This window comes from Zophobas morio, unplaced genomic scaffold (genome assembly GCF_036711695.1).
Source record: "Zophobas morio isolate AGI-343-1 ecotype UQ-CSIRO unplaced genomic scaffold, CSIRO_AGI_Zmor_V1 ptg000021l, whole genome shotgun sequence".
Classification (NCBI taxonomy): domain Eukaryota; kingdom Metazoa; phylum Arthropoda; class Insecta; order Coleoptera; family Tenebrionidae; genus Zophobas; species Zophobas morio.
In genome coordinates this window covers 16,478,055-16,505,900 of record NW_026972126.1, presented here as the reverse complement: position 1 = coordinate 16,505,900, position 27,846 = coordinate 16,478,055, and the positions used below count along the sequence as shown (strand labels likewise).

Below are 27,846 nucleotides of genomic sequence, written 5' to 3'. Positions count from 1 at the left end.
ATACAGTTTGACATTTCGTAACTAATTGTTTGACTTTCGCAGACAATAAACCTTGCTGCGGCTCAACCATAGCTTCCTCAGGAGTCACCCCAGTCTCCCCCTTCCAACGCGTCTTACCAAAAATAACCATGATGGTAACCTCCCAAGATATCGCAGCCGAAGGTCAAGTTCCCGCGGGACGCATCGGCGATTTAAAATCACACGTCATTCCAGAAGATATGAAGGCGCGTCTTAGTTGGACTGCGCCTGATATGAGTGGTCACACAGTTTCTCGGTACGACATCAAGTACGCCAGTTCGGTCCAAGACATCACTGATGGTTTTGAAACTGTGGCAAAATCGTGGGATAATGCTCAGCCTTTCCCCTTGGCACCGGGTTCTGAAACCACCTTCACCATTGACATGTCACAGAACAAGGACCTTCTAGATAAACCTCTGTATTTTGCGATCAAAGCATATCCCAAGTTTTCGTCAGACTTGAGTGGACCTGTGTCCAACTGGATTCGGGTTTTGGTACCTTCACCACCGCCACCACCAACGGTGCCACCCACCTCTCCGTCACACGAACAACCCTTCTGGCCTAACAGTAACGCCAATTCCGTGGGGGTGAACCCAGTGAGTCCTAGCATATCCAAAACGATGGGGGTTGGGTTGGAATTGATCCTTCCAATAGTGATAGGTTTTATTCTTTTGATCATCCTCTTGATCGTGTATTGTTACTTCTGTATTTTGAAAAAACGCCACCACCGGGACCACCATAAAAAGTCCAGTGGGTCAATCAAGAATGATAAGTTATCGTCGACCATCACCATCGTTCCGAGTAGTCCGCAGAACGTCCCGCAGACCCAGAATACTTACGCGGCTGCCGATATGCCAGATCCTCACCAGATCGGGGTACCCGTGAAGTACGAATACGAAGAAGATACGAAGAAAAGGTACTCTTTGGTTAATCAGCAAGAACAACAACTGATTGAAGAGTTGAAGCAGCAACAGATGGCACAACGGGAGTTGGGGACTCCTAATAACGGGTACCAAGGGTTGAGTGTCATCTCTAGTAGTACCTTGAACCGCAACGGTCACACCCTCAGTCCGTACAACTCCTGGAGTGCCTCTCAGCTTTTGCACGAACATGAACGTCGACACAGCCCCCTTGAAGCCATGGACGACCAAATGAGCCCCCATCAAGATTTAATGATGACCGCCCCCGACCACATGTCCCTCAATGGGCAAAATATGGACCACATGAGTTTGAACGGGCACCACGTTCCTGATCATTACCAAAGCCAGCACGTGCCGCCTCCAGTGCCGCCACTACCCGCCTTCAATAATGGTTACCCAGTCAACTACAACATATACGGGGTGCACCAAGGCAACCAACAAGGTCACCCCATCTACCAGTCTATGCAAAGGAGCGGCGAACCTCTCGTTCCTTTTAACCCGAGTCTGCAAGGATCCTTGTCTTCTGTTAACAGTGGTGATAAGAAAAGACGGAATGTGACGATGGTGTAACGGTGCGTGATCACAAAAACTTGCACGACGACGTATTTATATGATGTGTAATTTTTTTGTTGGACTTTTTGTAAATTTTGTTTGCTAGTCAATGTTGATGTACGTTTTATAATGTAAAGCCAGTACTTAGGTGTAAGATTATTTGTAGTTTTATACAAATTTTATTTGATGAGACTGATCTCGGAGTTTTTATGTAGCCAATGTGGGTCGCCGTTCTGTAATCGCGTTTGTATGTTAGCTACATGGAGTGTATATAGTAGTGCGTAGGTTAGGAGTATGACAGATGTGTATATATTTTGATATTGTTTTTGTAATTTCTAAATAACTACGCAATAAATAAGATATTCAGTTCACTGTGTTTTAGAAATTATTAATGAGTTCCTTCAGGCAGTCTTGAGATCTTGCTTGTATGGGATTCTGAATCCTATTTCCTAGCTTTCAGAGAACAATATATTTTCTAAGTATAGTGCAAAAAAATACCTTATAAACTATTGTCATAGAGGACATTTCAACCACAACCACATGTATAGTGTGTTGCCTATCGCCATCTTTAACAACTGATCGAAATAAAGATCGTGTTGTTCAAAAAATACTATGTGTAGCATTAGTAGTAACAAAAAATTAAAGCCAAAGATTAAGCCCCACCCATACCACCTGCCTTGACCTGAATATGTAGTAATGAAGTTTTCATTCGTTGCCAGACCTAGGGGCGGAGCCTAATTGCAAAATTCACATTTCATTAGAAAAATTTATCATGTTAAACGTGTTTCAATTGTTTCGAGTTTCTAAGAATAAAAAAAATCATCACAATGGAGATGGGGTGGGCGGGCGGGGTTTATATTTTGTTTGTTTGTTAATATACGTAGGATTTTTTGAACAACACGACACTCAAAAACATGTTTTTAATTTCTTGTAAACAAATAAGTATTTTGCAGTTAAACTCCGCCCCCTTGGTTCACGGCGAATAAAAAAATCATCACAATTGAGATAGGGCGGGTGGGGGGGGGCTTACATTTTGCCTTTTTGTTTTCACACATCAAACTCCTCGGTCTGACAACGAATGAAACATTCATTACGATTGATAGGGTGGGATTCTCTTTTGGTTTTCTTTTTTAATTAATACGTTTTCTTTGAATAACACGATTACTTAAGAACATATTTCACATGGTAGTTTCTCGTAGAAAAATAAGAACTTTACAATTAACATCCGTCCCTTGGCTTACAACGAATAAAAAAATCATTAGAATTGAGATAGGGTGGGTGGGCGGGGCTTATATTTTGCCTTTTTTTCTTAATATACATAACCATCTCTTCACAACAAAAAACATAAAACATGGTTAAAATGCTACATTTTTGCAAGGAAATATGGATTTTGCAATTATAGGGCGGAACCTAACTGCAAAATCGATAGTTCCTTATACAAATTTTCCATTTTAAACAAGTTTTAAGTTTCATGTTGTGATGACCGAATTTGAATCAAATTTTCGCGCTGAAATTAATTAACAGCGGCGCGAAATCACATTTGAATAATTTGAATTTGAAAGAAAAAAAATCAATCAAAAAATCGTTAAACATAGGCAACCAAATATGCACGTAGCGCTTGGGGTTAGTTCTGTATGTTTAGTTAGAGGGCGGCTTGGTTAGAGAGAGCGGCATGTTGAAAGCGTGAGTCATTGTGTTTTTGTTCGGTGTAGTGAACGCATGGAAAAAAGACGCTGTAAGTAGCTAGGTTAGATTAGCTGGTTTGGTAGTTCATAAAAAGGGAGGAAACCTTTGTTTAACGACAATCAATCAATTGCGGCTTTTTAATCGGAAAAGTGTTAATTTTCGGGACTAACGCGAACTACGTGGCATAAATTTGTGTGTAAATTCACCAATCAAGTTAGTTTTTTTAATCGTCAGCTAGTGCTAACATAATTTAACAATCAAGATTATTTAAATAAACCACTTCCTAGAAGATTTCATGAAATTCACTTTGTCAGGATAACACCTTTGTTGTTTAATTACGAATAAGTTTCTGGATGCATATACGTAAGTGTTACATTATAACACTTCTTAATTCTTCACACAAGATTGCTGGTAGTTCATTTACGGCAGTAAAATTAACAACATTCATATCGCGAACTGACGAGGGGTTAAAACAATTTCTTCCCCAAGGCGGTTATCATCGTTATCATGATTACGTCACTGAGGCATTTCCTCGCAACGCTAAAGTTTGATTACAACACCTGGGCATGTCCTCGCAACGCTAAAGATTGATTTACATCATCGAGGAATGTCCTCACAACTTTAAAGATTGATTACATCATCGAGGCGTTTCCTCGCAACGTTAAAATTTACATCATCTAGGCGTTTCCTAGCAACGTTAAAATTTACATCATCGAGGTATTCCCTCGCAATGATAAAATTTACATCACCGAGACGCTTTTTCCTCGCAACGATAACTGAATATTTTTGTGTTTATTTATTATTTGTTTTGTTGGGGTATCCAGTTTGCGGTATTTTACACTCTCAAAGTAAACTCTTTGTTTGAATCGTTGGCAAAGTGTGGCAAGTATTAATCTCATGTAAATTTTGTTAATTTTGCAATTTTTCATTTCATACAATACTTCTCTCTCTCTCAGTTTTAACCTCAGTTATTTTCCTTTTTATTATTTTATTAGCCCCAATTTCCGCTTGTGCTAGAACGCCCCAGGGGTAGTTTTGTTGTGCTACTGCTAACTGCCGTAACTTTAAATTTGACGCCATACGCCCGTAATAGCTTGTGTATTTGCATCCAGTTACTTTAATTCAGATGTTGCTTTGTTTTTAATAAATTTGTGATATTCAAATATTTGCATTGATGCATTTTACATATGTGTAGGATTTTGTGTTTGTTCAGTTTTCATATGTGTATGTCTGTCAATTCGCGAGTGTCTTTTCTTTCATATTTTTAAGGTGTTTCATTTGAAATGTAAAATGTCGGTGAATATAGCCCTTGGGGGTTTTTGGAGATGAAAAACGATGGCGACTCGGCCCTCCTGGGGCGCCAGAAGGGCACGTCCAAGTCACCTTCGCTCGTCGCTTCTTTTCCTCCTAGGGAGGGGTGCGATTTTAGCCCCTCCCAAAAATTTTGTCTATTATTTCTTGCGATCTCGACTCACACGCAATGTATGCTCACTTGTATGAAAGAACGTCTTCCCGTCATGTTTAAAAAAAAAACACAACTTTGTTTGACAATCACAGCCAAGGCCAAATTTTGAATTTTTCGCGGGTCTTTCAAACTGTTTCAAGGTCAATTTAAGGCGGGAAGTTTGGGTTATCACAATGTTGTGAAAATAAGTCTACATATATTAAAACAAAAAGGCAAAATGTAAGCCCGCCCACCCGCCCTATCTCAATTCTGATGAACTTTTTTATTCGCCGTGAACCAAGAGGGCGGCGCTTAACTGCAAAATACTTATTTCGTTACAACTTTTCAAACAAACACCCATAATCAGCTTACGTGACGCGTTCGAATTTGCCGCCGAATAATTACCGAGTATGAACTTCGGATATCCTGTATTTTGGGGCAGGTGAGCCGCGGAATCAGAAACGCGAATATCGACATGAACCGTCGTTAATTTCGACGATCTCAAGTCAGTTCCTCGTAAGTTCGAAATTCGGAAACTTAGTGGAGAACACAAATTCCCTACTCAAATTTTGTTAAATAGTTTTGGACGTCAAATCAATATACGTTGGGTTGGTTTACATCAAAAGTGGGATTTATAAACTTGCTGTTGACGTTGAAGTTCCCGTTGTAGTTGCTGTTCCCACTGACGTTGCTTTTAGAGCTGAAAATTTTCTACTCTTGATAGTAACTTTGATGTTCAACTTTTGGCGTATTTAAAGGAGTTTTGAAAGAAAAGTGACGAATTTAATTTGATTACTACAAAAATTTACTGTTTTAGACATGTTTTAAGTTTCTTGTTGTCGAAATAAGTTTGCACATATTAAGAAAAAAAAAAAAGGCAAAATGTTGCCCCGCCCATCCGCCCTATCGCAATTGTGATGATAGTTTTATTCGTCGTGAGCCAAGGGGGCGAAGCTTAACTGCAAAATCTTTATTTCTTTACGCGAAATTAAAAACATGTCTTTGTTCAAAGAATACCTACTATGTATATTAAGAAAAAATTAAAGCCAACTATTAAGCCCCACCCATACCTGCCGTGATCTAAATATGTAGTAATAAAGTTTTCATTCGTTGCCCGATCTAGGGGCGGGGCGTAATTCCAAAATCCATATTTCCGGAAAAAAAATTACCATTTTAAACGTGTTTTAAGTTTCTTAGAATAAAAAAAAAACATCACAATTGAGATCGGGCGGGTGGACGGGGCTATATTTTGCCTTTTTTTCTTAATATGCGTAGTATTTTTTTAACAACACAACACTCAAAAACATGTTTTTAATTTCTTGTAAAGAAATAAGTATTTTGCAGTTAAGCGCCCCCTTGGTTCACGGCGAAAAAAAAAATCATCACAATTGAGACAGGGCGGGTGGGGGGGCTTATAGTTTGCCTTTTTTTTTTTAATACGTGTAGAATCGTTTTCACAACATCAAACTTAAAACATGTTTAAAATGGAAAATTTGTACAGGGAAATATCGATTTTGCAATTACGCTCCGCCCCTCGGCCTGCCAACGAATGAAAAATTGATTACGATTGATGAGGTCGGGTTCTCTTTTGGCTTTCTTTTTTAATTAATACGTTTTCTTTCTATAACGCGATTACTTAAAAACATATTTCACATGGTAATTTCTCGTAGAAAAATAAGGATTTTACAATTAACATTCGCCCCTCTCGAAATTGAGATTGGGTGGGTGGGCGGGGCTTATATTTTGCCTTTTTTTCTTAATATACATAACCATCTCTTCACAACAAAAAACTTAAAACATGGTTAAAATGGTACATTTTTGCAAGGAAACATGGATTTTGCAATTATAGAGCGGAACCTAATTGCAAAATCGATATTTCCATACACAAATTTTCCATTTTAAACATGTTTTAAGTTTCATGTTTTGAAAAGAAGTCTACAACATTAAAACAAAAAGACAAAATGTAAGCCCGCCCACCCGCCCTATCTCAATTCTGATGATCTTTTTTTATTCGCCGTGAATCAAGAGGGCGGAGCTTAACTGCAAAATACTTATTTCTTTACAACTTTTCAAACAAACACCCATAATCAGCTTACGTAACGCGTTCGAATTTGCCATCGAAACAATTACCGCGAGTATGAACTTCGAAGTTTCAAGTCAGTTCCTCCTAAGTTCGAAATTAGACAAACTTAGGGGAGAAGGCAAATTCCTTACTGAAATTTTGTTAAATTTTTGGGCGCCAAATCAATGTACGTTGGGTTGGTTAACGTCAAAAGTGGGATTTACACACTAGCTGAAAATTGTCATTTATAAACTCCGTTGCCAAGTTGCCGTTGATAGTAACTTTAATGGTCAATTTTGTTCTATTTAAAGGGGTTGTATTAGGAAAGTGGAAGATTGATTACTACAAAAATTTACCATTTTAAACATATTTTAAGTTTCTTGTTGTCGAAATAAGTCTGCACATATTAGGAAAAAAATGCAAAATGTTGCCCCGCCCACCCACCCTATCTCAATTGTGATGATAGTTTTATTAATCGTGAGCCAAGGGGGCGGAGCTTAACTGAAAAATCTTTATTTCTCTACCAGAAAGTAAAAACATGTTTTTGTTCAAAGAATACCTACTATGTATATTAAGAAAAAATTAAAGCCAATTATTAAGCCCCACCTGATCTAACCAGTAATAAAGTTTTCATTCGTTGCCCGATTTAGGGGCGAAGCCTAATTGCAAAATCCATATTTCCCAACAAAAATTTACCATTTTAAACATGTTTTAACTTTCTAAGAATAAAAAAATCATCACAATTGAGATGGGTGGGTGGGCGGGGCTATATTTTGCCTATTTTTCTTAATATGCGTAGTATTTTTTTAACAACACAACACTCAAAAACATGTTTTTAATTTCTTGTAAAGAAATAAGTATTTTGCAGTCAAGCTCCGCCCCTTGCTTCACGGCGAATAAAAAAAATCATCACAATTCAGACAGGGCGGGTGGGGGCCCTTATAGTTTGCCTTTTTGTTTTAATACGTGTAGAATCGTTTTCACAACATCAAACTTAAAACATGTTTAAAATGGAAAATTTGTATAGGGCAATATCGATTTTGCAATTACGCTCCGCCCCTCGGCCTGCCAACGAATGAAAAATTCATTACGATTGATGAGGTCGGGTTCTCTTTTGGTTTTCTTTTTTAATTAATACGTTTTCTTTCTATAACGCGATTACTTAAAAACATATTTCACATGGTAATTTCTCGTAGAAAAATAAGGATTTTACTATTAACATCCGCCCCTCTCGAAATTGAGATTGGGTAGGTAGGCGGGGCTTATATTTTGCCTTTTTTTCTTAATATACATAACAACATAACCATCTCTTCACAACAAAAAACTTAAAACATGGTTAAAATGGTACATTTTTGCAAGGAAACATGGATTTTGCAATTATAGAGCGGAACCTAATTGCAAAATCGATATTTCCATACACAAATTTTCCATTTTAAACATGTTTTAAGTTTCATGTTGTGAAAAGAAGTCTACACACATTAAAACAAAAAGGCAAAATGTAAGCCCGCCCACCCGCCCTATCTCAATTCTGATGATCTTTTTTTATTCGCCGTGAATCAAGAGGGCGGAGCTTAACTGCAAAATACTTATTTCTTTACAACTTTTCAAACAAACACCCATAATCAGCTTACGTAACGCGTTCGAATTTGCCATCGAAACAATTACCGCGAGTATGAACTTCGAAGTTTCAAGTCAGTTCCTCCTAAGTTCGAAATTAGACAAACTTAGTGGAGAAGGCAAATTCCTTACTGGAATTTTGTTAAATTTTTGGATTGGTTAACGTCAAAGGTGGGATTTATAAACTTGCTGAAAATTGTCATTTATAAACTCCGTTGCCAAGTTAAAGTGCTTGTATAAGAAAAGTGAAGGATTGATTACTACAAAAATTTACCATTTGAAACATGTTTTAAGTTTCTCGTTGTCGAAATAAGTCTGCACATATTAAGAAAAAAAGGCAAAATGTTGCCCCGCCCACCCGCCCTATCGCAATTGTGATGATAGTTTTATTCGTCGTGAGCCAAGGGGGCGGAGCTTAACTGCAAAATCTTTATTTCTCTACGAGAAATTAAATGTTTGTGTTCAAAGAATGCCTACTATGTATATTAAGAAAAAATCAAAGCCAATTATTAAGTCCCACCCATAGCTGCCCTGATCTAAACAGTAATAAAGTTTTCATTCGTTCCCCGATCTAGGGGCGGAGCGTAATTACAAAATCCATATTTTCGGACAAAAATTTACCACCATTTTAAACGTGTTTTAAGTTTCTTAGAATAAAAAAGATAATCACAATTGAGATGGGGTGGGTGGGCGGGGGTATACTTTCCCTTTTTTCTTAATAGGTGTAGACTTATTTCGACAACAAGAAACTTAAAACGTGGTAAATTTTAGCAACGTCAGTGGGAACAGCAACTGCAACAGGTTTATAAATCCCCCTTTAACCCTAGGGGTTTTGTTTTTCATGTCTCAGTAACACATCTTTTTTTTCCTCCGACAAAAAACGTTTGGCGCATGCGGACTTCAATGTTATGCTACTCTGTCAAATTTGTTTTGCCGCTAAGAAACGTTTTTAGGTTATATTGTTAAAAAGTTTGAAATTAAGCAATTACCTTACAAAAATGGCATCGTCAGGCGATAAATCAAAGGTACTTGACGTTGCCTCATCAATACTCCATTAATATTACCATTTTCCTTTTCAGTCGAACCCCAATGAACAAAAAGAGAAGAAACGTAAAGAGTCCATTTTAGACCTTTCCAAGTACCTAGAGAAGACAATTAGGGTTAAATTCGCCGGTGGTAGAGAAGCCAGTGGGATCCTCAAGGGTTATGACCCCCTTTTGAACCTAGTATTAGACAACACAATCGAATACCTTCGGGATCCAGATGATCCATACAAACTGACAGAAGACACTCGAGCGCTGGGTCTAGTCGTGTGTAGGGGTACCAGCGTGGTGCTAATATGCCCAATGGACGGCATGGAGTCGATACAGAACCCATTTATTTCACAAGACTAATTTTGTACAACATTATTAATACATAGTTATTTTGCAATGCTGTCTTGATTTGAATGTTGAATGGATGACGTGAGGTCAGGTGCTTGGATGAAACCGTCATTGCCGGTGACGTTTGACGTGTGACAAATGTTACTAAATTTCACACTAGCGTGTTATTCGTAACATTATTTTAATTAATTTAAACAAAAGCGGCTTGTTCTAGTAAAATATGCTTTTTTCGCAGTACCATGACCTTTCCCTCTATTCATTCTCGGTAAGTTTCCCCTAGAGAGCACGTCCAATTGTCCAAACGCGCTCACCGCGCATGCGCCACAGGTAAAAGTAGTCCTGTGACTCACTGCCGCCATTTTGGTCGCGAAAAAAGTGACAGTGGTGACAGTTCGTAATAGTAGTCTAAGAAAATGCCGGTTAGGGTGGATATTACGCCTCCCCCGCCGGCTAACTCCAAGCAGCCAGGTGTAACAAAGTCCCTTCTGTATAATGGATCGAAATTCCAGGGTTTCCAGAAGTCCAAGGGCAATTCGTACGAAGTGGAAGTGGTTTTACAGGTTAGAACGACTGAAGCGTCCCTAAGCTCGCCCACCCGAACACCCAACCGATCTTCCACCCACACCGACTAATCCTTTACCCTTGCCCTATAAATCGCTGGACCCTTACTCACTATTTATTTAAAGAAAACTAAAAATATCAACATATGCTAATGTGACATTTAAAATGGCGGGAAGTTCAAACTTTTTTCTATTTCTAGCACGTAGATGAAGAGAATTCGTACTTGTGTGGATATTTACAAATAAACGGGCTTACTGACGAGTACCCGACACTCACGACGTTCTTTGACGGGGAAATTATTAGCCAGAAGTACCCCTTTCTTACTAGGAAATGGGACGCCGATGAAGACGTCGATAAGAAGCACTGGGTAAGGCGTCGGTGTTTATAAACACGTGACCATGACTCACGAGCAAAAGACTAGAAATTTGTTCCAAAAACTTGAAATTTAACCAATCAAGGAATAGTTTTGTACTACTTATAAATATAATTGTATTTTGTAAAATTATGTCACCATTTGAGCGTAAAACGTATTTTTTGAAATTTTTTGTTTGTGTTGTACTAATTCTGAAGGTTATTCTAGAGTGATAAGCAAAAAAGATATAATCATAATTCAATTGTTGTTCAAGTACTATTTAATTAAGTTTTTTATAATCAATATTTGCTTGAGAAATCCAGCTTTAACACTTATTACGCAGTTACAAGATATGTCCGTGGAAACACGAGATCCGTGTTGGCTGTGTTTTAAAAACTTGGGTTGGCAGTTGTGTCTAACCTAAAAACACTGACGTCATGTGACATTTCGAACCAACATAACCTCGTTTTTATTTGATTAAATTGACCTTGTGAAATTAATTGCAGAGCAAATTTTCTTCCTTTTCGCAATACGCCAAAACTTTCAACTCGGACAACTTCGATTATAAGGCGCTCTCTGACACGGACTACGTTTTTATGCGGTGGAAGGAGCACTTCCTGGTGCCGGATCACACCATCAAGGATATCAGTGGCGCCTCGTTCGCCGGGTTCTACTACATTTGTTTCCAGAAGTCTAAGGCGACGATTGAGGGCTACTATTACCATCGGAGCAGCGAATGGTTTCAGTCGTTGAACTTAACACATGTGCCTGAAAATAGTATACAAATTTACGAATTTAGGTGAATTTCTTATCAGTAATTCAGTTCCCCGTTTGATTTTTGATCCGTTAATCTCATGCATGCTCTCTTAGTGCAAAAAATTAGTTGCAGTATTTCTTTTGTTCACATAATCAAAATGGATGTTCTAGTTAGCAGTATTCTGTGATTTACACACATTTAATGTTTCGGTAGTTTGGCATCGTTTCTTTCAAGTACTGAGTCACGACTGGGTAAATGTACATTTTAATTTTTAAGTTTTATCTGTAAAAACTTTCGTTGACATCATTTTAGAGTAAGTCATTATTGTTATGTATATTGTGTATAAATGTATTGAATATATTTTTTTGAATTGTTTTTATCTTGGAGTTTTAGTAATAATTAAAACCCAAATATAGAAATTTATTCAGTATCGGTTATAATTATTGTATTGAGATACATCTTGTTAAATAAGAAAATAACGTGAGAACTATTTACGTAACATAAAACTGTTAGTAAAAAGTATATAAATAAAGTAAAAAAAAGTACAGGTTAAATTAAGCGGTGCTATTTACATAATTTAAAAGGTAACACAATCAACTATATACAAAAAACCAAACAACTAAGGTGCAATACTGACTTATCCACTAAAGTACTCAATAAACGTCAAAAATCGACAGGCGGTCATTTTCCAGCCGACCTGTCAATCACACTGATACACAAAGTACTCTAATCAAATAAATGACAAGTATTTACATTTATCGACTATACCCGAACTAGGACGGTTACGCAACAAACTGCCTCATTTTCAAACTAAATTTGAAATGATTAGTTCCTGACAGTTAATGTATTCACTTGATATGTCAATATATCAAACAATAATTTTTGTACAATATCACAAAAACCTAACGAACTTAAACAAAAACACACAACAAGTATCAAGATATGGTACACGAATTCCTCGGGACGCAACTCGTTCTGGTGTCGCTTCCTGGCGACGTCGGTGTACTGATGAACCTAAGTTTGCGCCCGTTGCTTTTCCTTTGACTGTGCGTGTATTTGAGCTGAGTCGAGGTCGTGGTTAATGCGTAGGACTTCAAGTAGGACTTTACGCACGTCGGTAAGGGTAGCTGTTCAATGCTGTAGACTGTAGTTCGGGCTACGATGGCTCGACAACAAAGTTCTTGGAGGCTCAACACTAAAAAAAAACACGATTTCGGTGAAAAAAGTAAAAGTTGAAGATTAACATTCGAGTGAATCGTCTTTGTTTGTATTCACTCAAGCATTAATATGTACGGGTTTTTATTTATTTTGTGTGGGAGAGTAATGAAACAAGTTTATTTATTGTTTACATTAAAAAAAAAAAAAAAAATGCGGTCGATAAAATACTGTAGTTTTTGACATGCGAAGCCTAAATTGTTCTTGGAAGCGTCATTTCTCGCAGTTTTTTTTCCTATTTGTTCTTGGTTCCCATGCTACTAACACGTTAAGTCATGCCATTGTTGTTCATACCTGTTAGTTCGAATTAAATGAGCGGATGGAAGCCTTGTTTTATTTGTTCGCAGTTTACACATTTTTTCGTCTCGACTGTGCACAACGAATATTAAAAATGGCACAACAATGTCACTGATAATCTAAATATAGTCTGCTCTTTTAATATTATAATTCGAAGGTAAACACTTTTCACTATTCAAAAACATGCACTTTTTATGCACAGGAATGCACTCAAAGTTCAATCTACCGTGAAGTAATAAATTCATGCCAACATGATTTTAAAACACAGCTTTTTTTTTTTTTTCGTTACTAATTCTGGAGCAACAACATTAACATTCAGCAGAAGTCTGCCATTACTAAACTATTCCAGAAACCTTGATACCGGTTTTCCATTGTTTAATGTCTTCCTGAAACCTCTCACCTTTGCTGATCCTTGACTTCATCAAAGTCTGCAGAGAAAAATCTAAATGTCAATGCCCAAAATGAAGCTTGGGTAAGACATGAAATGCCATTTATATATAGATGTGTAGAAATTTCTGGGTGTCACTACATATTAAAATTCGAAGATTTATTTCCAGAAATGAAAGCTCAAAAGATTATCTATAAAAACGTCGTCGTTCAATTTGGCAACACTGAAATCGATTTAAGCCAACTCGGGCTTTTACGAAACTGAATAAATATGATATGTGATCGTCTAGTAGGCCATGGAATTTATTTCTACATTAATGATGTTGCTCATAATAGTTAATTTGACAGTTATTTGATCGTAACTGTCAAACCGAACAAGGAACGCGTTGGTGCTCCCAATTTTTAACGTTAAAATTGAATAGTTGATAGATAATCCATAAAAAGAAACATAATTCTTTAAAGCTTCATTTTATATTCATGAACATTTAACAGATGATAAAAAATGTTTGTTTGGAGTAGATCACGGGAATATTTTTTATATAATCCATTCAATTCTTTTTCGACGTTCCGTGGCTCTTAGAATACGAAAAAGTAGGTCCTGGTTTTGTCTGTCGTCTGTTAATGAATTTATTAGGCAAGTGAATTCAGAAATCAACAGATTGTTATGAAATTTTAGACAAACTTTAGGCACCTAGTTGGTAAAGTGCTACTCAACTTTGTACCAAAAATGTTGTAACGTCATTTTAAAATTTTGCTGAATAATCTAGGACTTATCAAGTAAAATGCTTCTAAATGTGTGGTTTTTGAAAAAAAAGACTTGTTTAATGTTTTTTGGAGGTGTTATAACCCCTAGACTACGAAACAATAGGTCTCCCATTTCCTTCTGTCTGCCGCCTGTCCAGATTCTTATTACATATAATTTCCGAAATGCTGGACCGATTGTTATCTAATTTTATTTACTTTACACATTAATATTATTTTACTTAAACTTATTTTTGCTTATTTTGTCTCCTAATTGGTCGACTCTAGTGTTTTTTTGGTGCCTGATTTTATCCCTTTTTTACGCTTATTTTTTAAGCTTCTTTTCTGTCGATTTTTTCCCGTAGTTTTTTGTCCCCTTATTTGTCGCGTTTTGGTCCCGTCTTTTTTTTTCTTATTTTTTTATCACTCTTTTTAGATATCACATTTTATTTGCTCTTTTTTTTCTCGCTTTTGTTGTCGATTTTTTTAATCTTTTTTTTTCATCACTTTACTTAATTATATGTTCTTCTACAGAGGGGGAATCTGGTCTCTAACATGAAAAAAAAAATTGAGGACGGGTGTATGGGTGGGGTTAAGTTTAATTTTGTCCCACATAAGCAAGTAATAGCCCCGCCCACCCACCCTTTCTTCATTCTGATGACTACTGTTACTGTTAATTATTATTTTATTAGAATCTTAAGCAAATCGGTTAAACCATTAGTAAGAAAATATATAATGTTAAACGAAATACTCAATAAAAATAAAAAAATTCTACCGCTTGTCAAACTAGAATTCAATTCCCATTTTAAAGTAAATAAAATAAGTCAGTGAAATGGCGTTTAATAAGTAAGATTAGCCCCGCCCATGCATCCCCTCTTCATTCTAGAAATTAAGCCCCGCCCACCCACCCTCTTTTCTTAGAAGGTATGTCATTTGTCAAAATCAGTCTTATCTTAACATGTAATAAATATGGTCCAACCGAGGAATGACTACTTTCAAGTTTTCTCGACGTTTCATAACCCCAAGAGTATGAAACAATAGTCTCCCGTTTCCGTCTGTCCAAATTTTTATTAAACAGATAATCTCGGAAACTACTGGCTTCATTGTTATTCAATTTTAGATGTATGCTATCAACATCGCGTAGATAGTAAAACACTAACCAAAATTTGTCTAATTACCACCACCAACAATTTGATGACATCATTTCAAGGTTTGCATATTAATATCATTTTAATGTTGTAGAATTATACACTCGTACACTTGTGGTTTATGAATCCTCCTTATAAATTTCGACCAGTTTTTTCGTCATTCTTTTTTGTTTTTTCTAGCGTTTCTTTGTCCTCTATTTTTGGTCACTTTTTCTTATCGGTTTCTTTTTGTTGCTTTTATAACGTCTTTTTGCTCCGTCGTTTTTTGCTTAACCTTAAGCTAAGGAAGTATTGTAATTATTATTATTGTTATTTTTAGTATTACATTGCGCCAATCCAAGTTGATATACGTGTCCTTGCAAAAATATTGATGACGTCATTACAAAATTGTGTAGAAAAAAACTCAACTCGAAAATGTGAATATGTTTCATTGGACTTCAGGAGCAAAGGAAGTTCTGTCGAAACAACTTTCGACCAATTTTTTTGTTATACTAATTGCTATGAGATTTATTTCTTATTTTAGAAGCAAAAACTGTGAGCACGGGTGGGTGGGCGGGTTTTAACTCTGTCCTACATAAAGCAAATAATAGCCCCGCCCACCCACCCTCTCTACATTGTGATTATTACTGTAAATACTGTTATTTAATGACATTATTATTTTATTAGAATCTTAAGCAAATCCGTTAAACCCTTAGTAAGAAAATGGATAAATTGTTAAACAAAATACCCAGAAAGTATAAAGCTATAATTATAAAATACTATTTTGAGTGATTAAAATTGAATAAAAGTGGATGGGCGGGGCCACTTTTGACTTTGTTTTAAATCTTAAATTCTACCGCTTGTCAAACTAGAATTCAATTCCCATTTTACAGCAAATAAAATAAATCAGTGAAAAGCGTCTTATAAGTAAGACGTAACCCCGCCCATCCATCCCTTCTTCATTCTAGAAACTAAGCCCCGCCCACCCACCCTTGAATTTCTTAGAGAGTATGTGATTTGCCAAAATCAATCGTTTTTTAAAAAGTATTAGTCCCGCCCACCCGCCCTCTATTTTCTTAGAGGATATGCCATCTGCCAAAATTAGTCTTATCTTGGCACGTACTAGCCCCGCCCACCCATCCCCTATTTTCTTAGAAGATATGTCATTTGTCAAAATCAGTCTTAGCATGTAATAAATAGGGTTCAACCGATGAGTGGCTACTTTCAAGTTTTCTTGACATTTCATAATCCCTAGAGTATGAAACAATTTCTGTCTGTCCAGATTTTTATTAAACAGATAATCTCGGAAACTACTGGATTCACTGTTGTTCAATTTGAGATGTATACTATAAATAGTTTGTATATTGAAATCATTTAAATGTTGTAGAATAATACACTCGTACACTTGTGGTTTATGAATCCGGCTTATACCTTTCGACCAGTTTTTTAGTCCCTTTTTTTGTTGTGATTGTTTCTTCCCTCTTTTTTTGTTTTTTAGTTTTTTTGGTGGCGGTTGTTTATCGTTTTTTGCATATTTTGTTAACCTTTTTTGTAGCGTTTCTTTGTCTTCTCTTTTTTGTCGCCTTTTCTTGTCGGTTTCTTTTCGTAGTTTTTTTCTTGTTGCAATTTTTGTCCCCATATTTATCGTATCTTTTTGTTGCGTTTTTTAGCCCTTTTATAATGTCTTTTTGCTGCGTTCTTTTTTGCTTAACCTTAAGCTAAGGAAGTATTGTAATTGGGTCCATCGGACAAATGGCTATTTTCATGTATTCTCGACGTTTCATGACCCCAAGAGTACGAAACAATAGGTCTCCCGTTTCTGTCTATCTGTGTCGATTTTTATTAGATAGATATTGTCCGAAACTACTAGACCGATTGTTGTTTAATTTCATGTGTATTTTAGGAATAGATAGAATAGAATAGACCAACAATTTGCTGACGTCCCCTCATTATTTTGCGAGGTAACGGTTCTCTAAATTTTATAAAATTATATATTCCTGTACTTGGACATTATAAATCCGCCTTGAATTTTTTCGCAATTACTTTACATTTTTTTTGTGTAAAATTTTCCACGTAAAGATTCTGCATCAAATGCTTCATACCCGTGTGGAATTCGCTGATGGATTCTCGGATACGAGATGAGTGTGGGTTCGAATCCCATCGTTGCCGAATGTTTTTTTTTACACGGTGACTATGTAAGAGTTATCATAAAATAAATAAAATTTAGACCAATTTTTCATCACCCTTACAGTCCTAAAAAATAGGTCTCCCATTTGTAATTGATCTGCATCGATTTTGCAGATAATCTCCGAAACTACCGGATCGATTATTATCAAATTTTATATGTATTTTAGGAATATCGTGTAAAGCTAACTAAAATGTGTCTAATCATCCCCACCAACAATGTGATGACGTCCCCTATCATTTACGTAGTTGGAAGTTATCTAAATTGTATGAAATAAACTCCTGTACTCGTGGTTTATGAATCCGTCTTGATTTTTATCACGAAAATAGTTTTCGTATGGTTCAAAATATCAAGCTTCTGCATCAAATGCTTCATAATCAAGTAGGATTAATAGTTGATTGAGTAAGTTCAGTCTAAATAACCACTTTTTATTTTGAAGGTTGGTATTCCTGATTTCACAATGTGGAATAATTAAAATTTGACAGAACTGATAGGTACTTGTCAGCGTGGAACGAAATTCAGCTTATTTCTATTACTTACTTTCATTATTTTTTTTAAATAAAGACGTTAAATTTCCTCAACAGAAAAAAATAGTGCAAAAACTTGTTTCATAAGGTCATTGTCACACTCATTCTTTGTAAAACTCGAACTCGTATTATAATAATGGACCATACAAAACACGTTTTAACGGATTATTGATCAAATTTAAATTTTTGACATTTGACGCTTTAATCCGAGACATGAAAAATATTTCCATAGCCACCCTAATCTATAAACTTTCACTACGACGCCAAGACAATCTTAAAAACCGACAAATTTCAACGATTTCGGATAATTCTAAAACCGTTGAAAGTGTTTCCACGAACTTTTAACTAAAACAGTGTCACGTTTCTCTATTTTAAAGCAATTCTTTGTCCAACTTAACATGACACTAAATTCGAAACTAAATTTAGGATGAGTGCAACTTCTATTACAGAAACAGGAAAAACCGCATCATCGTTCTAAATTTAAAACAACGATATTTTAAGCCAATTTTGTAACGCAAAATTTTAATTGTAAATCGCCAAAAACGTTCGACTACGGGACTTGTGTTTGTACAAAAAATCTAGGTCAACGTTTGAATGGCTTTATTTTGACAATTTAATGTCGCTATTAGCACAGTTGTGATTAACTGCACATTTAACACATTAAATATAATACATCGAGTAAATATTCTGCTATTAATTCTATCAATAAAATGGTAACAGATAAGCGGCAGAACAAACAAACTTCATTACAACCAGTGGCGGCTCGTCAGGAGAGGCAGGGGAGGCAGTGCCTCCCCTGGGAAAATTGACTATTAGTTTTCGTTTTAATATCTATTAACTTCAAATATATTTTAAAAATATAGCAAATAATTTTTATAGAACACTGTGATTTATTAAAACGCGTCTTGGTAACATATTTTGAAGTACGCGCTTTCGACAGGAATAAGCGCTGATCATCGCCGTGTAGGCCAGCTTCAGACGGAGGCATGCCTCAGATAGACGGATATCTTCAGTATGATTAGTCAGTGGTGCTAATATGTTTTTGAGAAAGACAATAGTCACCAGTGCTTTATCAAAGCGCCAGCGGAGGCACCAACGCCTACCGTCCTTAAGCCAATCAGATCGAATTTTTTAATCTCACGGTGAAACTGCACAATGCTGAACAGGGATGCTGAATGCATTTAGTGCGAATTTATGTAGTTGTGCATTAAGTAGACGCGAGGAAATGTGTTCCCTGCATGTGCTTTGCCAAGGTTATGTATTAAAACTTTTAAGTTAACTTGAAAACAGTAGGACAATGAAAATGTCAGTTTCGCAATGCTGATAGCAACATAAGAATCTCTAATCTCCAGAATATCTTATAAAGTTTAAATATTTAAGCACGGTTGTCTTACGACGAACAATTGTATGTCAAAGATTTAGATTCTCTCATCCAGATTTGAGCAGAACTTTATTAATTAATTAATTTATTTATTTAAATCAGCCCTAGATCATATGAATTAATATTTAATGCTAATAAAGCAAATTCTGTAGTGTCTACACCTTCTCGGTGGTTTGTGTGAAGCAATTAAATGTTTTTTATTCGAGAAGTGTACCCATATAGAGATATGTTACTGACTCAGAGTTATTTGTATTTTGTTTTCATAAAAACGAATAAACAATATGTCTTTTAACAAAAGTAATTGCGAACATTTAACTAATACCTGCTGATTTTGAAACGAAAATGTTGCCTCACCTCACTAAAAGACCACGAGCCGCTACTGATTACAACATGTTTTTATAAAAAATAAACACACCTCAGCTGACTTTTTCCACTCAACAATAGCTTTAATATTAACAGCGCAAAGTATGTAGATAAAAAGCGCACCGTGCTATTCTTTTCCAAGAAAATTAATAACACGTTTGCAACGCCTCATTTTTCATGGAACGTTTATTTACACCACATGTTATTTAATAGCGTCAAAGCGGCATCTGCTTGATTTTATTATGCGATACTGTCCGACTACTTTATCAAACTGTTACGTAACTATCAAAGTATAACATCTTTCACATTTACGCTTGCCGCATTCTCAAAAACTGTTCCACTTTTACTCGTTCAATCAAAATATCAATTACCTCAGATATCCAACAAACAATGACCGACGATAATTGCAAAAACTCAAAGAATAAAGCAAATGTGACAAACTTAGAAACCTCCACCGACAAAAAGCATGAAATTGTGCTAATTATTTATTAGTAAATAAAAACGGCGTGACTTTCTAAACTAAGTTTGTCGTAAAAACGCCAATTAAATACCTTTATTCGATCTCCAGAGCCTTTCCATTCCGTTCCGTTGCAAAGCCATTCTCGATAATTCACAGAAGCTTTCGTGAATGTTGAAGTTGCACAGAGGTGAGACTTCGAAGAACGCCATGCTGTGTCTGTTGGCGTACATCTGAGCATCCCTCTCGCCGACTTTCCTCTTAAAGGCAAAATGTAACCTATTTCCTACTAAAACTTTAGGCACCCCTGGAGCGTGTTCGTCGACTTCTTTCAGCCACCTATCTAAGCCGTCAAAAGACCACCTATTTGTTATATCGTAAACTAGCAAAACACCCTGTGCACCTCTTGAATAGGACCGGATTATGGTACAGAACCGGCCTTGGCCCGAGGTGTCCCATAGCTGCAAGCGGACGCGCTTGCCGTCGAGCAGGATTGTCGTGGTCTTGTATGCTGAAAAGACGAAAAGAAAATTAAAAGCGTGTCGAAATAACAAACCTGAATTCTACAAAAGAAAGTACTTCTATACCTGTGGTTCATGAATCGACCTACACTTTTTAACTTCGAGGTCCACATTTTTGGAAAAGTCCAAATTTGATCATTTAATTCACATTTACTCAATCACAACTACAGAGATATTATATAGAAACTATTATATCTGCCGTCTAATACAGAAATATAATTATAAGTTGTGAAACTTTAACTCGAACAATTTACCTAACTTCCACAATTTTTTTAAACTCGAACTCAGAGTGAACAAAATATTAACTAAATAAATAAATATTTCTTGACACTATAATTGTTTCAATATTGTTATTTAAAGTAAAAGATTCTCATGTCTTTGTTTCCTAATTTATGTATTTTTATCATTTGACTAATGTCTAACTTCATCATCTCAGACGTTTTATAACTCCTAAGGTATGAAATAATAGGTCCCCCTTTTCTGTGTTTTTGCAATTCGATACAGATTGTGAAATTTTTGGTGAATTTTTGGAATATCGTCTAGAATATTGTAAACGATGGAACACTAACCCAAATCTAAGCATCTAAATTTTTGATGAAAAAATTCAAAATTTATAAACATTTAACAATTTAACTTAGAAACTGCAAAACCGAATGCTCCGAAATCTTGCAAACGTTTTAAGATCATCGAAAGCATGGTGAATCGGTACTCAAAATATATCTGTTTATCCCCACCGAAAACTTGGTGACGTCATCTCAAAATTTTGCACAGTAAATTTTGTAAATCCTACATGAATTTTACAAAATAACAGACTTCTATATCTGTGGTTTATGAATCTACCTTACGTTAAAATTTTACTATTTAATTTTTTTATTTTAATCAATCACAGCTACAGAGATATTATATTTTAGAAACTATCTGCCGTCTAATACAGAAATACAGCCATAAACTATGATAATATAAAGCAAATTTTAACTAGAACAATTTACGTAACTTGCACAAAATTTTTAATCTCCTGAATTAGAGTGTTAAAAGAATATTAAATAAATAATAGTTGACAATATAATTGTTTTAATTTTGTTGTTTTTAGGAAAAAATTTGTATCTCTCTGTTTCCTAATTTCTGTGTTTATATTTCCTTTGACGAATGTAATTTCGTGTTCTCTAGACGTTTTATAACTCCTAAGGCACGAAAAAATAGATCTCCGTTTCCGTCTGTTTGAAGTTCGTAGGTGATTTTATTGCCCAAATCATAAAATTTTGGTGTACTTTAGGAATATCGTCTAGACTACCGTAAACGAGAAAATACTAATCAAAATCTATACAACTAGATTTTTTATCGTAAACATGGTAAATCGCTAATCAAAATATGTCTGTTTATCCCTAAACTTCATAAAATAACACACTTCTATATCTGTGGCTTATGAATCCACCTATACTTTTTAACTTAGAAGATCCACATTTTCGGGGAAAAAATGTTAGTAGTATGTAAAGACGACCTGCCATCTAATACAAAAATATAGCTATAAACTGTGATATAAGACAAACTTTAACTAGAACAGTTTACGTAAATTACGCAATTTTATTAATCTGAAAAATATAAATTTATAAACTCCGTTGCCAAGTTGCCCTTGATAGTAACTTTGATGTTCAACTTTTGCCGTATTTAAAGGGGTTGTAGAAGAAAAGTGGAGGATTTAAGTGGATCACTAAAAAAAATTACCATTTTAGACATGTTTTAAGTTTCTTGTTGTCGCACCCACTCCTATCTAAATTGTAAGGTTTTTTTATTCGTCGTTGAGACAAGGGGGCGAAGCTTAACTGCAAAATCCTTATTTCTCTACGAAAGGGGCGGAGCGTAATGGCAAAATCGATATTGCCCTATACAAATTCACCATTTTAAACATGTTTTACGTTTCTTGTTGTGAAACGGTGACTACACATATTAAGAAAAAAAAGGCAAAATGTAAGCCTCGCCCAACCCTACCTCAATTGTGATGATTGTTCTATTAGTCCTGAGCCAAGGGGCGGAGCTTAATTTGCAAAATACTTACTTCTTTATAAGAAATTAAAAACATGTTTTTGAGTATCGTGTTGTTCAAAGAACACTATGTATATTAAGAAAAAAAAAAAAAGGCAAAATACAATTAGGCTCCGCCCCATAATTGCAAAATCCATATTTCCTTGCAAAAATGTACCATTTTAACCATTTTTAAAGTTTCTTGTTGTGAAAAGATGGCTATGTATATTAAGAAAAAAAAGGCAAAATTTAAGCCCCACCCACCCGCCCTATCTCAATTCTGATGATTTTTTTTATTCGTCATGAACAAAGGGGGCGAAGCTTAATTGCAAAATCCATATTTCCTTACAAAAATTTACCATTTTAAACGCGTTTTATGTGTCTAAGAATAAAAAAGTCATCACAATTGAAAAGGGGTGGGTGGGCGGGGTTTATATTTTGCCTTGTTTTCTTAATATACATAGTATTCTTTGAACAACACGATATTCAAAAACATGTTTTTAATTTCATGTAAAGAAATAAATATTTTGCAGTTAAACTCCGCCCCTTGGTGCACGGCGAATTAAAAAAAAATCATCACAATTGAGATAGGGTGGGTGGGCGGGGTTTCCATTTGCCTTTTTGTTTTAATATGTGTCGACTTCTTTTTAGAACATGAAACTTAAAACATGTTTAAAATAGAAAATTTGTATGAGGAAATAGCGATTTAGCAATTAGGCTCCGCCTGATAATGGCAAAATCCATATTTCCTTGCAAAAATGTACCATTTTAACCATGTTTTAAGTTTCTTCTTGTGAAAAGATGACAATGTATATTAAGAAAAAAAAAAGGAAAACATAAGCCCCACTCACCCGCCCTATGTCAATTCTGATGATGTTTTTATTCGTCGTTAGGTAAGGGGGCGGAACTTAATTGGAAAATCCATATTTCCTTACAAAAATTTACCATTTTAAACGCGTTTTGAGTTTCTAAGAATAAAAAAATCATCACAATTGAGAGGGGGTGGGGGGCGGGGCTAATATTTTGCCTTGTTTTCTTTATTTACGTAGTATTCTTTGAACAACACGATACTCAAAAACATGTTTTTAATCTCATGTAAAGAAATAAATATTTTGCAGTTAAGCTCCGCCCCTTGGTTCACGGCGAATTAAAAAAAATCATCACAATTGAGATAGGGCGAGTGGGCGGGGCTTCTATTTTGCGTTTTTGTTTTAATATGTGTACATTTCCTTTTAGAACATGAAACTTAAAACATGTTTAAAATAGGAAATTTGTATAAGGGAATAGCGATTTAGTAATTAGGCTCCGACCCATAATTGCAAAATCCATATTTCCTTGCAAAAAGTACCATTTTAACCATGTTTGAAGTTTCTTGTTGTGGAAAGACGGCTATGTATATTAAAAAAACCAAGGCAAAATATAAGCCCCACCCACCCGCCCTGTCTGAATTCTGATGACTTTTTTATTCGTCGTGAGTCGAGAGAGCGGAGCTTAATTGCAAAATCCATATTTCCTTACAAAAATTTACCATTTTAAACGCGTGTTAAGTTTCTAAGAATAAAGAAATCATCACAATTGAGAGGGGGTGGGTGGGCGTTGTATATATTTAGCCTTGTTTTCTTAATATACATAGTATTCTTTGAACAACACGATACTAAAATCATGTTTTCAATTTCTTGTAAAAATTGGCTCACGGGGAATAAAAAAAATCATCACAATTGAGATAGGGTGGGGGGGGGGCTTCCATTTTGCCTTTTTGTTTTAATGTGTAAATTTTTTTTAGAACATGAAACTTAAAACATGTTTAAAATAGAAAATTTGTATAAGGAAATAGCGATTTAGCAATTAGGCTCCACCCCATAATTGCAAAATCCATATTTCCTTGCAAAAATGTACCATTTTAACCATGTTTGAAGTTTCTTGTTGTGAAAAGATGGCTATGTATATTAAGAAAAAAAAGGCAAAATTTAGGCCCCACCCACCCGCCCTATCTCAATTTTGATGATTTTTCTATACCTCGTGAACCAAGGGGGCGGAATTTAATTGCAAAATCCATATTTCCTTACAAAAATTTACCATTTTAAACGCGTTTTAAATTTCTAAGAATAAAAAAGTTGTCACAATTGAGAAGGGGTGGGTGGGCGGGGTTTATATTTTTTCTTATTTTCTTAATATACATAGTATTCTTTGAACAACACGATACTCAAAAACATGTTTTTAATTTCTTATAAAGAAATAAGTATTTTGCAGTTAAGCTCCGCCCCTTGGTTCACGGCGAATAAAGAAAATCATCACAATTGAGATAGGGCGGGTGGGCGGGGCTACATTTTGCCTTGTTTTCCTAATATGTGTAGACTTTTTCGAAAACAAGAAACTTAAACATGTTTAAAATGGAAAATTTTTATAATGAACTATCGATTTTGCAATTAAGCTCGACCCCATAATTGCAAAATCCATATTTCTTTGCAAAAATGTACCATTTTAACCATGTTTGAAGTTTCTTGTTACGAAAGGATGGCTACGTATATTAATAAAAACGAAGGCAAAATATAAGCCCCACCCACCCGCCTCGTCTCAATTCTGATGACTTTTTTATTCGCCGTGAGCCAAGGGGGCGGAGCTTAATTGCAAACTCCTTATTCCTTTATAAGAAATACAAAAAGTGTTTTTGAGTATTGTGTTGTTCAAAGAATACTAAGTAATACCTGATCATAAAATTTTGGTGTACTTTAGAAATATCGTCTAGACTACTGTAAACGCTAAAATATATGTATACTTAACATTTGATAATTTATCGTAGAAACTGTAAAATTGATGCTCAAGGTTATCATAAGTATTGTAAATGACTAATCAAAATAAATATGTCTATTTATCCCCACCAAAAACATGATAACGTCATCTCAAACTTTTGCACAGTAACTCCTACTTAAAGGTTTACAAAATAACAAACTTGTACACCTGTAGTTTATGAATCCACCTATACTTTATAACTTAAGAGATCCACATTTTTTGGAAAAAAATCTAAATTTTACTATTTAATTTACACTTAGTCAATCACAACTACATATATATTGTATAGAGACTATCTGCGGTCTAACACAGAAACATAGCCATAAACTGGGATGATATAAAGCAAATTTTGACTATATTTTATATTTTATCCCCACCAAAAACTTGATGACGCCATCTTAAACTGTTTTTGGATAAATCGTATGTGCAACCTAGTTATTATGAGTCCAGAGAGCGAAAAAAACACGATCTATGGTGGCCTTGGATTTTTGAACGTCTGTCTTTATTGCATTTTTAATTTAAACTTCCAACTTTCAAATTGACAGTAATCTGACAAGACAAATCGTCAAAAACCCATGGCTGTCTTTGATTCTGTTCTCTCTCGATACAATACATTGTTTTGAAGGTTTTACATTATTTTAAAAAGTTAACAAATAATTAATGTTTCATAGCCAAAGAGGATTATTTTTACAATACACCATAACATCAGTGGTACTTTCGGACAGACAAATTTAGTCCAAACACTGAACAATAAAACATTGAATTTGGGGCTACCATGACTAACCCGAGATGATTTGAAGGCTGCAAATATTTGAAAAATACAGCCGCAATAAATACGTTTCACAATATTTAACACACACAAACAAGAGTAATCAAATTATCCAAGCATTTAAACAAATCTTAAATTCATGATACAAAACTCGGATCAAAATATTCATGGCTCGAACCACCACTCGACTATCAAGTCAGGATTTATAACACATGGTCAAACCACTAATTGAAGGGCAAATTCGAGTTAGACGAATATTTTGTCGAAGTCCCACAACCACCTACGATAACCTAAACCCTCACCGCTTCCACTGCAGAACGGGGACTCGGCGGCTCCGTCGTCGAGCTCTGAGAGGATCTCCTGTTTGCCGACATCGCTGTCGCCGACCAAAAGGAACTTCAGCAGGTAATCGTAGGGTTTTTGGGGCGGCTTTCCGCTATCCTCAGCCATAGCAGTGGTGTCGGTCCGATTTTAACCATAATAGTGAATTTCCGTCCCACGTTAGCAAACTCACATTGGCGTTCTGGTGATTGGGATGATTTACGCGACGGTAAATTTCACGGAGTGTGCGAGTTTCCGCGTCGTTCCACTTAAAAAATGCAAATTCCTTCGCTGTCGTTTATTTTTATTGGACAAGGTCGTTGCTTTGAGTAAATAAACAGATGGCGGATTTGCGGGCTTTTTCGCACCAAAACTCGGCCCCCCGTGGTTTTCGCACTCTCGCCACCGGCCGGATCACCAATTGTGCACTTGTGGCGGTTCGCAAATTGAAAACGAGCGGATTTTTGCTCGAAACAATGGTAGAAAAGGAGGATCGGTTGTCGGAGCTGTCACTTTTTGTAAAACTTTATGGGAGAGGGCAGGAGTGCCAACTGCGGTGTGACACATACGAGACGAATGTCCCTAGGCGGGGACGAACTTTCTTGCTGGAATTCGAATTTTGTGGGCACTTTCTCCGATGGTTTGTCTAATTATTTAATTTAATGCTTGATTAACAATCTCTCGAGAATTATTTGAGTGGAACTGTGACCCTTGCGTGACCGAGAGGTTTCTCTCTTCACCGGGATTTTGCGTTTCGAGTGCAAGGAAAATATTGTCCACCTACTTATAAAAGGAACTTGGTTCTCCTACACTGATGAGTGAATTTCTTTAAATATTTCTCAACATTTATTAAGTCGAAGTGATAAGATAAGGTAAATAAATGAATCGTTTGAAGTCCAATGAAAGTGATGCAGTTGATATTGATTTTATTGTGTTTACTGTTATCCAGCATTAAATATTTGCACTGGAGAAAATTTGTAGATAATGGACGATGACAACACATTTACTGTTTACCTACTTTAAGTTTGGCAATCAAACAAGTGAGCAAAGGAGTGTCCACAGGCTGAAATTATTACAAATTTTATATTAAAAAAAAACAACAATTAAAATAGAATCAACTTGTTTATTTTTATAAAACAATTAGGGATTTTCTTATTACTAGAGTCCGGATTTATATGCATCATTGTTGACCACATGCGCACACAGTAACTGCGCATCAAAATTTAACCGTTAATAATATGAGCAAATTTAAAAACATTACTAATTTTAATACCAGCAACTCTTTCTCAAATACCAGTAAAGTCCACGTACTGGACAAAAATTGGTTGATTAATACATATTCCCTTGACCATCTTTCTGGATTAGGGGTGCTTGTGGTTTAGTTTTTAAACGTTG

At 35.6% G+C, this 27,846-nt stretch overlaps 4 protein-coding genes across 4 annotated transcripts in view; 3 read left to right on the top strand and 1 right to left on the bottom strand.

The window, feature by feature from the left end:
- Window positions 1–1,859, top strand: part of LOC135132188 (calcium-activated chloride channel regulator 4-like) — a 35,505-nt gene extending 33,646 nt beyond the window's left edge. Inside the window, exon 4 of the mRNA XM_064060181.1 lies at window positions 43–1,859. Coding sequence (XP_063916251.1) covers window positions 43–1,508 — 1,466 coding nt within the window. The 3' untranslated portion in view covers window positions 1,509–1,859. The remainder of the gene's footprint in view (window positions 1–42) is intronic.
- Window positions 1,860–9,195: 7,336 nt separating this feature from the next.
- Window positions 9,196–9,730, top strand: Lsm7 (Like Sm 7). Its single transcript, XM_064061732.1, has 2 exons — window positions 9,196–9,324; window positions 9,379–9,730. The coding sequence occupies exons 1-2, from the start codon at window positions 9,298–9,300 to the stop codon at window positions 9,691–9,693; spliced, it is 342 nt and encodes a 113-aa protein (XP_063917802.1). The 5' UTR covers window positions 9,196–9,297; the 3' UTR covers window positions 9,694–9,730.
- Window positions 9,731–10,019: 289 nt separating this feature from the next.
- On the top strand, window positions 10,020–11,730 carry LOC135133347 (glucose-induced degradation protein 4 homolog). Its single transcript, XM_064061731.1, has 3 exons — window positions 10,020–10,241; window positions 10,442–10,609; window positions 11,101–11,730. Exons 1-3 carry the CDS (start codon window positions 10,095–10,097, stop codon window positions 11,395–11,397), a joined length of 612 nt encoding a protein of 203 aa, XP_063917801.1. The 5' UTR covers window positions 10,020–10,094; the 3' UTR covers window positions 11,398–11,730.
- A 26-nt stretch (window positions 11,731–11,756) lies between these two features.
- LOC135133346 (ras-related protein Rab-40B) lies at window positions 11,757–27,032 on the bottom strand. The gene is made up of 3 exons (XM_064061730.1): window positions 26,433–27,032; window positions 20,126–20,542; window positions 11,757–12,546 (listed from the first exon to the last, which is right to left on the bottom strand). The coding sequence occupies exons 1-3, from the start codon at window positions 26,578–26,580 to the stop codon at window positions 12,287–12,289; spliced, it is 825 nt and encodes a 274-aa protein (XP_063917800.1). The 5' UTR covers window positions 26,581–27,032; the 3' UTR covers window positions 11,757–12,286.
- Between the last annotated feature and the right edge of the window lie 814 nt (window positions 27,033–27,846).